This window comes from Dermacentor silvarum, chromosome 6 (genome assembly GCF_013339745.2).
Source record: "Dermacentor silvarum isolate Dsil-2018 chromosome 6, BIME_Dsil_1.4, whole genome shotgun sequence".
NCBI lineage: Eukaryota > Metazoa > Arthropoda > Arachnida > Ixodida > Ixodidae > Dermacentor > Dermacentor silvarum.
This window is the reverse complement of record NC_051159.1, coordinates 117279195-117295061: the sequence shown is the minus strand read 5'-3', so window position 1 is coordinate 117295061 and position 15867 is coordinate 117279195. Positions and strand designations below refer to the sequence as shown.

Genomic DNA, 15867 nt, shown 5'->3' with positions numbered 1-15867 from the left:
TTGTCTTCAAGAGCACAAGGAAGCTTTCCCTGCTTGCTGCTTAGTTTCACCGTCAACTGCGTTAAGAGAAAATGACTGCTCGTCTTTCCTTTCCTCTCGGCTCTCACTGTTGTATTTTGAGTTTTGCGCTACTAAGTATCATGTTCAGTAAACACCAACTCGTCCAAGAAGTTATTCTGAATGACAACTGTCATTTTGTGCGCACGTATAACATTCTTAACAAATTCGTTCTGGACCGTTTCTTAGGAATGAAGTATATGTATTATCCCACTCTCCCGAAATGGTTAGGTCACGTGTTCTCTAGTTTGCGTACTCAGCGGCAGAGAGCTAAGGATCCGCATTAGGAGCGGTCATTCATTACTTAACCACCGCGGCCGGCGGCATTTACGGTTGCTTGTGCGGCTGATGCGTTGGACGGCCCGACTACGTGACGTTCGCCAATAGGGACGCTGGCTACGATAGATGTAGAACGCTGCCTTTGCTCCGACGAGCCAATAGGGACGTTTGCCAATAGGGACGCTGGCTACGATAGATGTAGGACGCTGCCTTTGCTCGACGAGCCAGTGTCACGCTTCGCAGCTTCTTTTTACGAGAACGCGAAATGCCACGCGCAATAAATAAGGAACACATCAGGCGGAATATGGGAGAAACGTCCTTCCACATTTCTGGGCGACGTTATAAATGCAGGGCCCTTTTAAGACAGCCTCAGACTTTTTCTTTCGGGGTCACTTTAGCGAGAGATCACTGGGGAAGGACCTGAAAACACATTGCAAAGCCTGCTCGTGTTTATTAGGTTATCCCGATGCGCCGCTAACCACAAGGTCGAGGGCTTATCTTCTGGCAACGGCGACCAAATTCTGATGGTGCCTGGATTATATAAATATTACCCCATCTTCCCGTAGGGGAACCCTGAGTAGTATGCGAAGCAGCCATGGGGTCGACTCAAGTTCCCATTAGTTTTCAGTTCGTCGTTTCCGCTAGGTTGAGGTACGTAGCTACCGTTATATTTACCGTGCGTTGCGGGAGGAGCATGAGAGGAGCGGAGCGCGCGCGCGCGTCATTATACATAATGATGATGATGATTTATTGGCATCCCCTTTGAAACGGGGTGGCGACAAATAGTCACCTAGCCTGCTTGATTTAATCAGGTATACTATACATGTTCTTTATCTAGCATTTTTGTATACCTCTCATTATTATTTTTCTTTTTTAAAAATTTACCTTGTGCCGCTGCCTATGATTTTAAGAGATCAGGTCGTATCCATCTTTTCCCTGCTTTTTTTCCACCAGTACTCCAATCGTCTCTTGCTGATCTCTACGGATGATCTGTTTGTTTCCTTCCACTTTGAAACCAAGCGCTTCTGGGAGCTGCACGTTACCTACGGTTCTCGCTAGGTGGATCCCGTCGCATTCCATCAGGATGTGCTGAGTGGTTTCTGGATCTTTACTGCAGCATGCACATGTCTCATCTAGTTCCGAATATTTGTTCCGATATGTTTTCGTCCTTAGGCAACCGGCTCGAGCCTCAAATAGCAAGGCACTGCCCTTTGTGTTATCGTACAGATTTTCCCTTCTAATTTCTTTCTTCTCATTCTTGTAAATCTCCATTGTCCTTTTTGTTTCCATTCTTTGCATCCAATTCACGGTCTCTATTTCTCTCACTTTCTTTCTGATGACTCCTGGTTGTCTATTTGTAGTTTCGATTATCCTGTACTTGGTTGCCAACTTCCTTGACCTCTTCCTCCATTCTGTGTCTACGCTTTTCATGTAGAGATACTTGTGCACTTTAGCCGCCCATTTATTTTCATCCATGTTCCTGAGCCTTTCTTCAAAACTAATTTTGCTCTGTGCTTCTCTGACTTCAAAAGAGGCCCAACCCATGTCACCCTGCACTGCCTTATTTGTGGTATTTACCGTGGGCTCCCAAAGCCAACCGGCCTACTGATCTTTGGTTAACTTCCAAACCCGCCAATATCGCCGATTTTAAGCATATAATGGCATTTGCGAATGTTAGCGCTGGCACCATTACTCCTTTCCAGACTCCACGCACCACCTCATACTTATTGTGGCCCCACAGTGCTCTGTGTTTCATTATTGCTGTATTCCGCTTCCCCTTTATTTTCAGATTATCTTGGTGGTTGTTTGAATAATTCTTTCCTTCGTTTATGTGTACGCCGAGGTACTTATATTGCTTCACTATGGGTATTACTTGCTGTTGAATTGACACCACGAAGTTACTCGTGTGTTCATTAAAGATCATAATTCCTGATTTCTCTGTGCTAAACTTAAGGCCTAGATTTGTCGCTGCATTCCCACAGATATTCGCAAGTATCTGTAAATCTTTTTATTGTCCGCTAGTAGCACAATGTCGTCTGCGTACATCAGTCCGGGGACCTTCTGTTGCACCATTTGTCCATTACGCATGTAGGATAAATCAAAACCTAATTCGCTGTTTTCCAGTCGTCTTTCTATACCCTTGACGTAAAGCGTGAACAACAATGGTGACAGAGGGCATCCTTGCTTCAATCCTTGGTGAATTCCCACCATTTCATTTCCTTTTCTACCTTCCCATACCACTTGTACTTGGTTGTCTCTATATATCTCCCTCAGCAGCTCCACGAAATCGTCATCTATGCCTTCGTATTGAAGAATATCCCACAACAATTCCCTGTCTGCGTTGTCATAAGCTCCTTTAATATCCAGAAATGCTATCCATAAAGGTCTTTTCTGAGCTACTGAAATCTCTATGCACTGAGTTAGTACAAACATATTGTCTTCTAAGCGTCTGCCTGGCCTGAACCCATTCTGTAGTTCCCCCAATACATCGTTTTTCTCCACCCACTTCGACAGTTCTAATTTTATGGCTTGCATTGCCATTCTATATATCACCGACGTTACTGTAACTGGCCTGTACAAGCTCGTGTTATCCTTATCTCCTTTGCCTTTGTAGATGAGATTCATCTTGCTTTCACGCCATCCAACGGGAATTTTCTTTGTTCTAATCACTTGCTCTATGGCATTAGTCAGCAGTGCCTTGCTTTTTGGACCGAGGTTTTTGATTAGCTGTATTGGGATTTCATCGGGTCCTGCTGCCGTGTTGTTAGGGACATTTTCTGCTGCCTTTTTCTAATAAAAGCTTTCTATGCTAAATTTTGATCTCTCTGGCCTCTCTGCTGTTGCTGGATCTGTTGTCTGAACTGCGCTTTTTCTCGTGCCGAAGTTATCCCTAATAACGTCTGTGGTGTACCGCATCGCATCATCTCCTTCGTAGATGTTACCGTCTTCATCCCTTATAGCCGTTTGCGAGTTTTTAGTTGGAACTCCGAGTGCTTTTATATGGTTCCAGAATCTTCTTGGAGCGCTTTTGTCTCTTTTGTGAATGTTATGCACCCAACGTTCACTTGCGCATTTAATTTTCTCTTGCACGAGCTCACTCGCAACCCTTTTCTTTTCTCGGTATGTATTCCATCTAAGGAGCACCTCTTCTTCTTGTAATCCCAACTTTTTGGCTTCTCGATGAGCCCTAGATGCCTCTTTACGCTCTTCTATAGCTTGTTTTATTTCCTTGTTCCACCACTTACGTGGTTTCCTCTTGCCAATCCAACAATTGTTTTGCCGTGTCCGCCTTATTTCATGCTGCATAACGTCCACCAGTTCCTTATATTCCCAGACTGCTGTAGGAAAATCCTCAATTTTCTTCTCTATGTTGTTTGCGATCTCTGTTATTTGCTCGTCATTCATTTTTAAAAATTCTGAGGCTATTGGTTCATGTTCTGCGCTAGTATCTCGCCAAAAATTTAATGCTAAACGTCTATGATCGCTTCCCAGGCTATTTTTTTCATTTTCGTCTATTATCATTTGGTCTAGTTGTTCGTAGACCACTTCTGAGACTAAGGCGTAGTCGATACGTGACTGCCTGTTTCCGCATTGCCACGTTACCTGTCCATGACACTTATTCTCCCTGTTAACTACTATAAGGTTCTGTTCATCACTCAGATCCAGCACTAGAGAGCCGTTGTAATCAGTATATCCTTCTAAATCGTCCATGTGTGCGTTTATATCTCCCAGTAATATCACCTGGCCCGATTTACTGAACTCATTAATATCGCTTCTAATGCAATCAACCAATTCCTTATTTTTTTCTCTGCTATCACTACCTGTCCAAAGGTAAGCTACTCCCAGCCACGTCTTTTTACCTTGCCATGTGCCTCTAATCCATAAATGCTCTTTACATGTCTCGTTTACCCTTTGCCACTTCAGACCTCGTCTAATTAGTACGCCTACGCCTCCGCCTTTCCTTGACCCGGTCATTCTGTTGCACCCTTCCCATACAAAATTGTCAATAACAGGCGGCTGCTCCGAATCTCTTAGATGCGTTTCGGTCAAGGCGTACACGCTAATCGATTCATCATTCAGCTGCGTTTGAATTTCCAGCCATTTTTGCTGCTTGCGACCTCCCTGCATGTTAATGTAGCAAATTTTACCTTCTCTATTCTTATCCTTTCTGCGTCTTTTCCTGACTCCTGGTCACCTAATTCTGCCCTTTACTGGTGTTTCGCTACGTTCAATACTTAATCCTGCTTCCTGATTGCCTGGGGCCCGCCTAAAAAAGCTACAGCTCGCACTGCGAATCGACGTCCGACCGGTGTTGCTACCCTTTCGCTAAAATGTATCCCGTCAACCACAAAAGCGTCTTCGCGGCCTGCTCGGTGCACTTCTCGGTTGATGTCAATGACCGTAAAATTCATTGCTTTAGCTAGAGTCCAAATTTCCCTGTTTACGGCAAGAATTGCCCTTTCAATTTCATAGCCCTGACTTTCAACCTCTGGCACCGTGCACACCGCGATTTGCACTTCCTTTGAAACATTCCGCAGGTCGGTGACCCCTTTGGCTATTTGCTTTGTGATGCCTGCTGCTCGTCGGTGCAGTACATCAATCACTCCGCCCATTATCACCACTAGGTGTCTCTCCTCCATTGTGTCCCACATGCGGTCCTTGGCCTTCGCTATCACCTCTCTAATCGGCTTTCCCGGAAGCGCGCTAACCTGGACTCGTTAGCCTGCACCTACCCTCTCTGTTATCATCGGTTCTACTCTATGCATGTTGGAATCCCCAACAAAGACTACTCGACGCTCCCCCCTCACCGCCGAAAGCTGCCCCCGAGGTCACAATGGCCTCCCATCCTGTCTTATCCTTGCCCTTGCCTTTGTTCTCTTCCGCGGCTGCGTCAGTGGTATCCCCCTCGTGACTATCACTGACGGTTCCGGGTTCGGCTGTCTCTCCACTCGCATCGGAGCCAGCTCCATTCACGGTGCTCGCCTCGATGGGTTCACCAATGCTTTGCTCAATGGTGGCCCTTAGCTGCATCTATACGTTAACTAGCTTTTCTTCTACCTCCTCCCTCTGTTTCTGCTCACTTTTAAGTTCCTTTTCAAGCTTTCCAACCCGCTTAGCTAGCTTAACTTTCTCTTGCTCGAGACGGTCTAGCCGCGACCCTAGCACACACATCCTACAGATAAAATCGGCACCATTCGCTTCGCGTGCAGACCCTAGCACACACATCCTACAGATAAAATCGGCACCATTCGCTTCGCGTGCAGACTTAAACCGCGTTTCTTCCAGCGCGTAGGAACGCTCGCACTCAGAACAACGCACGCGTGGGTTTCCCCGAGTACCAACCATCATCTCGTACTAACAAGGCGTGGATGTGACAAAAAGAAAAGGAAAAAAAAAGAAAACAATTTGTTACCTACTTTTACCTAAGCGAGAAGACAAAGAAAGTGAAAAAGCATGAAAATAATTTATAAAGATTGCTTGGCTAGGCTAACCCTCCTACAAAAAACAAAACAAAGAGGAACTATAAAATAAGAAATCTTATCTCTTTGGCACGCTGCTCCTGCTGCGCTGAAACGGCACCTCAACTCGACACGTCCGCTCCCGTCGGCTTCACTCTCTCGAGTGAAGCCGCGAGCTACAGTGGCGCCCCCCAGCGGAGTATGCAGCGCCTACCGTCGCGCCTCTAACCTAAGCTGCTTCGCATTATCGCGCGCGGAGCCGCTGGTGTTGCCATTCGTTGCGCAATCCGGAGAGGAGCGTCGGAGAGGAGGAATGCCGAGAGGAGAGGAGACAAGGAGAGGAGGAGGATGCGCATGCGCAGTAGGGGAGTGGACGCCGCACGGCGGATGGATGGATGAAGGGAGTGACATAGCCCCGACCATAAGTTGCTTCACATCTAAAAAAAGCTTATAATGTCGAGATTAGAGCGCACGCGATAGAGTCCGGTGGTCTATATGAATCGGGAACTCTCCAGTAACGATTTCCTATTAGGCTACTCCAAGTAGGCTACTTTAATACGCGTTAATTAGTAAATAGTTAGTTCCTAATAAAACCAAATAAACCACCGAACCAAACCTTTATCGCTCAAACAAGCTAACACTCGTACTTTTATTTTTCGGTTTCTTTTTTTTTCTTTCGGACGGGTAACCAAAGCAAACTTTGCCATATGCTACAAATCCGAACTTTGGAACGTCAAAATGTGCAATGTGCGTCGAATATGTGACTATCGGCACATTCGATACATCAAATATGTTAGCATCGTGTCCTTTACGGGCCTCTATTGTAATGCTTCTGTCTGAAGTTTCAAAACTGAATTTGTCATTGCCTATAGTGGCAAGCGACCGCTTCTTGTATCTTGCCTATTTTTACAGCGTAAGCTGTTATGGGCTCATTCCAATAGCCGTTTCGGGTCGCGATGATGCCGCCGCCGCCGCCTCGTAGCCGCTGTCGCATGTGAAAAAAAATTACTCCATCTCCCGCTAAAGGGAACCATGTGTGGATGCGAAGTAGCGGGGAGATGGTTAGCTTGAGCGGGAGATGGTTTCGCGGCAGCGGCCCTAGCGCGGAACAACCGCGGAACAACCGTGGCGCCCCCAACGGAGTATACAGCTGTCGCACCACCTGTCGAGCGCGCCGCTGCGGATTCCTAAAGGAGAGAAAGGGGGGAGCGTAGGAGAGGAGAGAGAGGGGACGCGCATGCACTGTGGGGGTGTGGGACGCGGGACGACAGACAGAGCCGCCGGCAAGAAATGCTTCGCATTTAAAAAAAGTACTCGCTCTCCGCCGGGATCGAGCCCAAGCCCGCTGCGTGGGAGGCGGATACACTACCACTGAGCCACGCAAGCGCTTGCTATCCGAGAGCGGGAAAGGCGCTAGCCATCGCCGATGGAACGCGTCGGCTTGCACGCGTCGGCTTGCACGCGTCGGCTTGCACGCGTCGGCTTGCACGCGTCGGCTTGCACGCGCGACGGCATCGCGTCTCAAGGGCCACGTCGTGCGCGTTGCAATGGGAGTGAATGTGACAGCCGTAGTTGCATTGTCGGCCGCTTGGCTGGGCCGAACGGCGCTAGGTATCGGCAATGGATAGGGAGCCTACATGCAACGCCGTTTTAGGGTGGTAACAAAACCAATTTTGACCGCAATTTACCGCCAAATTTGGTGGGTAGCCATTTTGGTCCCCGGTCTTTCTGTCTTTTTTGTCACGCTCTGATGTACTCATGTTGGCACAGGATCTACTAAATTTCTTTAATTTAGTTTTGCGCCAGTGCGCACAAGGAACCTGCATACATCTTTAATATACTAGTTGCATTTTCCTTTTATTTTAACACATCAAACCTACTTTTCTATAGCATGTCGTGCGACACATGTAAAGCAACAAGTTATAAGGCACAATGGCGTGCTCGTGGTAGCCTTATCTCACGCCAAGAACGTGAACTATATTAAGCATTGTCGTTGCCTTCCAGTTGTAATTAATATATAAAGGGTGCTTTTCGAAGTGTGCTGTAATAAAGACTGTCCTTACTAGCCTGTTTAACTAAAACGTAGACGTGCCGTGTACGGCGCTCAGGCGCGCCATTTGTCTCTGGCTGCTGAGGGCAAAGTTTATTAAAAGAAGTTAGTTAATTTCCCGTCACCAAGGGTTGCGGGAAATGTGGTCTGTCGCTGGTCTTTCGCCATTTTGTGCCCCAGATTTAACCCGCCAATTTAGGTGGCGGCGGCAAGTGCCCTTACAAAGGCTGTTACCACCCTAAACGGCGTTGCATGTAGGCTCCCTAGCGATGGATAGGGAGCCAACAGCGCTTGCATATAGGCTCCCTAGCGATGGAACGCGTCGGCTTGCATGCGCGAAGGCGTCCCAAGCGCGTTCCTGACGCATTCACTTAAATTACTAGGTACTAGGTAGTACTGTCGAAACGCTCGTCCAGCTTACGCAGTGACTGTGCTGCGTGTGCCACGCAGGCCTGGCATTTTGTTAATTATGGTCAGACGCGCGAACATTATGTCAACGTAGTGTACTAGCGCGTCGCTAGAGATTGTTGTATCGCTAACAAGAAAGCCCATTACGAGGTTTGGAGCGCACCCGTTGTTTCCGCAGTACGCTCCTTCGCACGGCAAAGTACGTGCTGCCGTAGAAAAGCTACAGAAACAAAAATAGTACAGCACTGATTACAAGTCTTCAGCAAGTGGATTCGGGTGATAAAGGGCAACTTAACCACTGGAGACAGCATGAAAGCCAAGAAATGTCACGTCGCGAGTCTTTTTCACTGAAATGAAATAACCGGTACAAGCGTTGCCGTGTTAGCGCAGAGACAGACGTCCGGGGAGCTTTCCCGCGTCTGGAGCTGTGCACCTGCAAGCAGCCGTCGTCTTTACTAAAGTCGTTGATTCGAAGTGCCATAGCGAAATCCGGGCTTATTAGGGAGAAAGGAAAGGTCGCCGAAAGGCTGGCATTTAAACTGCAGCAGCAGCGACGACTTTTGGAGCGGTGTTAAGGAGGCTCAGATGGGCGATATAAAGCCCTCATTCTGTCTCCAAGCAAGAAACACTAAGAGCAAAAGCGTCGCTTCTTTTTGCTATCACACCCGTTTGGACCGCTCAGCGGATGGTGTCCAGGGTTTCCGCACTGGGTCTAATGTGAGCCTCATGTCCACGTACTGACTAGCTCTGGCCGGTGCTGTAAGGGGGACGACGCTCCACTTCCGGGCTACGTCGGAGCGCCGCGATTCCTTCCTTCCGGCCTGCAGGCGCAAGGCGCTTAACGGCTCCCGAAGGAATAGCGCCGCTCCCGCGGCAAAAATAATCCACTAGAAATACGCGGCGTGCGGCACGGAATGCGTGTGCTCGACGGTGGGTCATTCCACGTCTCGCCATTTTGCTCGCAGCCGAGACACATCAACGGCCTGCAACAGCCACTGGAGACAAGGCGGACTGGAGCGTGACATTTTGCCAGCGGAGGCAAAGAAATATAATGGGCCGTGGCCCGCCTGTAGTGGCGCGACTCGAGTTCTGTTTGTTTTCTTCGTGCTCCTCTGCTTAATATAGCTGACTGTGCCTTTGTGCTTCATGTTACGTCACTTCCTGCGTTCCACAACAGCAAACTGTGTTAATTAAGTTGCTTGTGCCCGCCTGCTATATGCAAATATGTCTCGACAAACAATAAATAACGTGGTCATGACTATTAGATTCTTGACCTCCTTGGGGCACTACCGCCAACGCGCCAACCGCCTAGCAAGGAAGCTTGTTATAGGTTTGAGAAGACCCAAAAGAAAAATTGAAAAAAAAAGGGCGGGGGGGGACTCTTTTTAAGCGATGGCTTAGGCTTGCGGAAAAGTACCCCGAAGAGGTCACATGCATAATCTGCTAGACAGACAGAGTACAGAGTTTTAGGAAACAGGGTTGCTCGGTAGCACTTTCATGTGGGTACGGGGCAATCCCATGCTGCACATATGCACCTCATTCATTTACAAGCTCTAGAACGCGCCTTTCCTTACAGAAGGTGAGGGCTGGAATTTGCAAATCATTCGCGCCTACGTAACTTTGTGCTGACAGTTTAAGGCAACAGATTTTTTCCCCTCTACTTCTCGCACTTGTACACAGGGCGTTCTCGCACGATAAACGGAAGAGGCGAACGAGGGAGTAAACAAGGGAAGTGGAGAGGCATGCGGCTTGACGTTACCAAGAGCAGGGGGTATTCTGTAGGAGTCCACCTAGTGGGCTGTCCATTGCGGCTGCTGCTGATTGACTGCAGCTGCACGAGTGAGGAGGAGACAGGTGCCCCCAGCCACTCTCCTTGTCTCTCGTACAACTGCAGCCAATCAGCGACAGCCGAAATGGAAAGTCCACTAGGTGGACTCTTACAGAATACCCCATCCCCCACGATAGGCCTGCGTATCATCGGCATGCGCTCAGTGTGGGTCACCAGATGCCACGCCGTGGAGTGTGGTACTGATTTCACCATTTTATCACCCGCTATGTTTATCACCTGCTATGCTTTTATAACCTGCTATACACAGGCGTGTTTTGCACCTGTAGTCCAAGATACGCCTCTGTATATTAGAATTTATTGAATGCTATCACCGGTTTCATACCGAAAAAGTCTTTTTATAATCAGATTGCGCATATATGGTATACCGTTAATCACAAAATGACATGGTGATAGACAGCTGGGTCATATAGAAAAACTATCGCCGACTTCAATGATCATCTACGATGCTTTCTGGGACAATTCTTGGAGAAGCAACTCCATTACAACATGCACCAATCTATCAATCAGTAGATCAATCAACGCCGCAGGTAATGCATAGTCCTTGCATAAATACAAGCCACGATATTTCAGTAGATATGTTCTGCTGCTCGTGAGAACGTACTAGGTCACAAATTTAGTTGACTACGGCCGGCCGCGTACTGATAGGGTGAAATGCAAAAAAAAAAAAAAAAACGTTCTGAGTGTACGTTAAACGACCACAGGGGGTCCAAATCAATTTCGGAGCTCCGAACTACGGTGTCTATCATTGCCCTTAATTGTGTTGCTTTGCGCTGATAAGCCTTTATGAAGCAAGGGCCGTGGTAATGTAATGCTTATATTCCAATTCTTTTCCTTTTCAAGCTTAGCTAATGGTTCGAGAGGCTATACACCCACATCATCCCCAAGATTGGCTAGTCGTCAGTGGTGGACGATATCAGCCAAGATACTCCGCAAACACATATTTTTAACTAGTGATATTCACCAAGGGACCGGTTCGCAGCAGCCTAATAACATAACAGTTTAACAATAAGTTTTTTTCGGTCTTTTGGTGGTAGTTAATAAGAAAGATGAGGCTGGTATTGCAGGCATGGCATGCGTAATTGTAAGAAAAATGAAGCGGCCACTCACCACCCCCGGAACTTGGATGCTCTAACCGGAAATATGGGTTGGGATTTTGAAGGAGGTATTGCTGAAAGAAAAAGAAAGCAAGACAGAAAACCATGTTACTTTTAAAATCGTTCGTTCCGGTAGGAAATTGGAATAACGATATCGCACATTTATGCATGACATGTTTCATAGGATGTCTAAGCAAATTATAGTTGGCGCATACCTAGAAACATGCTTGTTCATGTAGCTTTTTGTACACAGCAGAGTGTAGTAATCCTCATTCACTGCTGCTTTCGCTGCTTAAACAAATGTTTGGCGATGGTTTATTGGTGAAATCCTATCTCGCATAAGTGCATCATTGCTTCAGTATACTGATTTTCATCTAACACAAATCTTGAAAAAAAAAGGTGACGAGTAAAGACTACACCGATGAATAAAGGATAAATTCCAGGCGACAGCCGAAAACCACTATATAGGTCAACGTTAGCCAGGCTGTTCTTTGAAAAAAAAAGAAAGGAAATAAATACAACCGTTAAAAAAAAGTCTGCAAGATGCAATTTTCCTCCCAGAGCTAGTGTAATTTTGAGTTTCCGCGTAACAGAAATATGTTTTCTCGTATGTTCAAATTAAAATCCGATTCTATCATATCTCCAGGTTGTGTGTAAGCCGTACTTTAGAAATTTTGTGACGCACTTTGAGAAGTTTAATTCGTTGAATAACGCACTTGTACCAGTTGGAGGGTCTACTAGAATGCATATATATGCAGCCCTCCGGCACACCTGCGGGCACGCGTGACGAACGTGCGCACAAGATGTATCTGTTCTTGATGAGTGGGCGGAGCCTCTGTCCATTGCATCGGTCGCGTAGTGTATGCTGCGACCGTGACCGACATCAAGGCAAACACTGTTAAAAAAAAGTCGCAGTGTCGCCCGACAGGCGAAGCATCAATTGCGACAGCAAATTTACTGGTAGAGAGCTATACGGAGTAAGAATAGTTGTTTTGTCGGCTGCATAAACTTGGAGACATTAGCTTACTAATTGAATTAAGAAGCGTGGTGTCAGCGCACACAAGCAAACATGAATAGATCGCACTCGACGACCGCAGACAACCACTGTCAAAACATGATGAATTAGGTGGTGTGATGAAGTTAAGAAATTTGCAAGCACAACTAGGAATCAGCTAGCGCCAGACAGGGATAATTGGATATCGCAGGGAGAGGCATTCATTCGTCGTGCAGTGGACAGAAAAATAGGCTGTGGCCGCTGCTGCTGATGATGACGATACGGTGATGATGACAGATAAAAATGGCAAGTGCATACGACCAGCTAACATTTCTAAATGGGAGGGAGTGGATTCAGACAAAAATAGTTATAGCAATCCTCCCCCAATGCGAGCGAGTGCGCACTTGTGCATGTGTGTGTGCGTGTGTCACCGCTGTAGAATAATAAACCAAAAGAAGGTGATTTTTCTTGTAATTCTTTCTTGTGATATGATTTTAATCCTTGAACCCTACATTAAAATACACGTACGCGTATAGCTAAATGGCTGCGGCTATGCCAGCTCAGCCCAAAAGCCATATCAGTTGACGGAACGCCTCTTCGTATTGATTCTGCTGCAGGGGGCATTGCTGGTCACTTAACCATAATACAGGGGTGCTTTAACTGAAAATTATTCCATTGGTATTTTATTTGAATCTCCTGGATTCAGGTTTTTATTGTCGCAAGTGTAGACGATGACCCCCAACATTTCTTTAAGCAGCGCAAGCAAATGATCTCCTTGTTTACGGGAAGCCCTTTTAAGGCGATAGCGTTAAGAGCCCCGTGTCGCAGAAAATCCGGTGTCGGCGCCGGCGTCCGCGACCGAGAAAATCATCCCCAACCACGCAAGCCCTCCGAACATATTTAGGTAAATGCATATGCCACGCCGGTTAACAAAGAAGCTCGAGAACAAGTTAAGGACCACACAAAGAGCGACAGAACGAAAAATGTTAGGCCCAACTTTAAGAGACGGGAAGATAGTGGTGTGGATCAAAGAGCAAACAGGGATAACCGATATTCTAGTTGACATTAGGAGGGAAGGAATGGAGCTCGGCAAGCCATGAAATGTGTAGGATGGATAACCAGTGGACAATTGGAGTTACAGAATGGATACCAAGAGAAGGGAAGTGCAGTCGAGGACGGCAGAAAACTAGGTGGGTGATGAAGTTAGGAAATTTGCAGGTGCAAGTAGGAATCAGCTAGCTCAAGACAAGGGTAATTGGAGATCACAGGGAGAGGCCTTCGTCTTGCAGTGGACATAAATATAGGCTGATAATGATGATGATGATGACTCGGATAGCCGGATATTTGTTCTTCTGTACTTGTGCCGAAATTACCACTCTTTCTATCTTGTATTCGTATGTTTGTAGTTCTTTTTGCTTGCGCTCGTGCTAACCCTATATCCGCTCCAGTTAACCTCCTTACCTTTCCATTTTTAAACAGAATGTATTAGTGTCCGAATATTCTGATATCCAGCTAACCAGTTATTTAAATCGGATATTTTAAATATCCGTTTCTTGAAATCCGGATAACCGGTTTTCGAAACTGGACTCACTTTCCTCTTGTTAAACCGGATAGCCGGTTTCACGGATATTTGCAAACACTAACACCCACGGTTAATAAGTACGGAAATCAGCAGCATCAACTATAGGCATGGTCGTTGCATGCACGTTTCGACAAAATTGTTGGCAAATCACAGGAGGGCAAAGTATTGTACATCGGCACGCAAGCTTTGCACGCAGGAGGCCCGTAGCACCATGAATACGTTTGACAGAAGGGCAAGGGAAACATCAAGTGGACATCCTGTGCAAATAGAGGACTGCAGAGATCGTTAGGCAATGACACAGCACTTTCGGCGTCTTCTCGTTGCCGCTGGCCATCATCAGTATTCTTGCACGATCCATAAGCGCATGGTAGGTGTATGTCACGACAATTTCAGCAGTGACAGTGTAAATTGTCCCACCTGTATCATTAGTCATAGCAAGTGCAAATGATTTGCAGTGGAAGTAAATCACGCGAGCGGTTTCTGCACACACTGCACTGTGGCCTACAGTTGCAAATGCAAATGATAATTGAGGTGATCGACGCATCAATTTTCGGCTTGGTTCGGTGGCAGCCGCTGAAGAAGCAGGCGAACTATAAGCTGCTGTAGTTTCAATATGTATTCCTCATCTTCAATGCATACTCTTGCTCGTAATACCAGGGACAGTTCTGAACTTAGGATCAGTTTTTAGGGCAGGTTTTGGCTAATTGCCTACCCGAATAAGAAGAAACGCATAAAGTTGAAGTGTTTGCGCAAAATGTCTATCATTAGAAAAAAAAATTATCCAGAAGCTCGGCTGAAGTTGTCTAAGTGTGCATCAGCATACCCCCAAATTTCAAGTTCGCCCACTCAAAATTTCAGTTTGGCCCAATAATAATTTCAGGTTGGCCCACTCAAAATTTCGGGCTGGCCCACCCCAAAATTTTCGGTTGGCCCACCCCAAAATTTTCAGTTGACCCACCCCAAAATTTTCGGTTGGCCCACCCCAAAATTTTCGGCTGGCCCACCCCAAAATTTTCGGTTGGCCCACCCCAAAATTTTCAGTTGGCCCACCCCAAAATTTTCAGTTGGCCCACCCCAAAATTTTCAGTTGGCTCACCCCAAAATTTTAAGCAGACCCACCCCAAAATGTTAAGCAGACCCACCCCAAAATTTTAAGCTGACCCACCCCAAAATTTTAAGCTGACCCACCCCAAAATTTTAAGCTGACCCACCTCAAAATTTTAAGCTGACCCACCCCAAAATTTTAAGCTGACCCACCCCAATATTTTAAGCTGACCCACTCCAAAATTTCAGTTGGCCCACCCTCGAATTTTAGTTGGGCCACCGGCAAATTTCAAGTTGACCCAACCTAAAATTTCAAGTTGGCCCACACCCAAAATATTAGGTTGTCCCACCTCAAATTTCGGTTGGGCTGCTCCCAAATTTCAAGTTTGCCCGGCCCAAATTCGAGTTTGCCCGGCCCCAAATTCGAGTTTGCCCGGCCCCAAATTCGAGTTTGCCCGGCCCCAAATTCGAGTTTGCCCGGCCCCAAATTCGAGTTTGCCCGGCCCCAAATTCGAGTTTGCCTGGCCCCAAATTCGAGTTTGCCTGGCCCCAAATTTCGAGTTTGCCCGGCCCCAAATTTCGAGTTTTCCCGGCCCCAAATTTCGAGTTTTCCCGGCCCCAAATTTCGAGTTTTCCCGGCCCCAAATTTCGAGTTTTCCCGGCCCCAAATTTCGAGTTTTCCCGGCCCCAAACTTCGAGTTTTCCCGGCCCCAAATTTCGAGTTTTCCCGGCCCCAAACTTCAAGTTTTCCCGGCCCCAAATTTCAAGTTTCCATTGGCCCATATGTATTCCTAAGGATATGCATAAATCAGATCGTATGGGTATTCTGTCTTAGCAATGCTTTCTTTAATTGTTCCTTATCGCTTATAAAGCTGCCAATCATCTACATTTACACTATTATAACGATTAAATCTCCTAACTTGGCAAATTACGCAATTACGCATCCAGATACAAGGCATTACACTTTTCACACTAACGGACAGATTTTGCTGGGGTACTCGCCAAAGAATGCTTATATATAAAAACACGGTTTCATTTAATGACCGAAGCA

At 46.6% G+C, this 15867-nt stretch overlaps 2 protein-coding genes across 5 annotated transcripts in view; one reads left to right on the top strand and one right to left on the bottom strand.

Annotated features, from left to right (window-relative positions):
* The window catches only part of LOC119456850 (uncharacterized), a 191821-nt gene that overhangs the window by 58208 nt on the left and 117746 nt on the right, over nucleotides 1-15867 (top strand). The window lies entirely within an intron of this gene.
* LOC119455906 (corticotropin-releasing factor-binding protein) overlaps nucleotides 1-15867 on the bottom strand; it is a 135439-nt gene that overhangs the window by 54264 nt on the left and 65308 nt on the right. For both annotated transcript variants that reach the window (XR_007467549.1, XM_037717444.2), the window contains exon 2: nucleotides 11210-11270. Coding sequence is in view for 1 of the 2 variants with exons in the window: in XM_037717444.2 (XP_037573372.1) it covers nucleotides 11210-11270 (61 nt within the window). In the remaining variant the exon portion in view is untranslated. The remainder of the gene's footprint in view (nucleotides 1-11209; nucleotides 11271-15867) is intronic.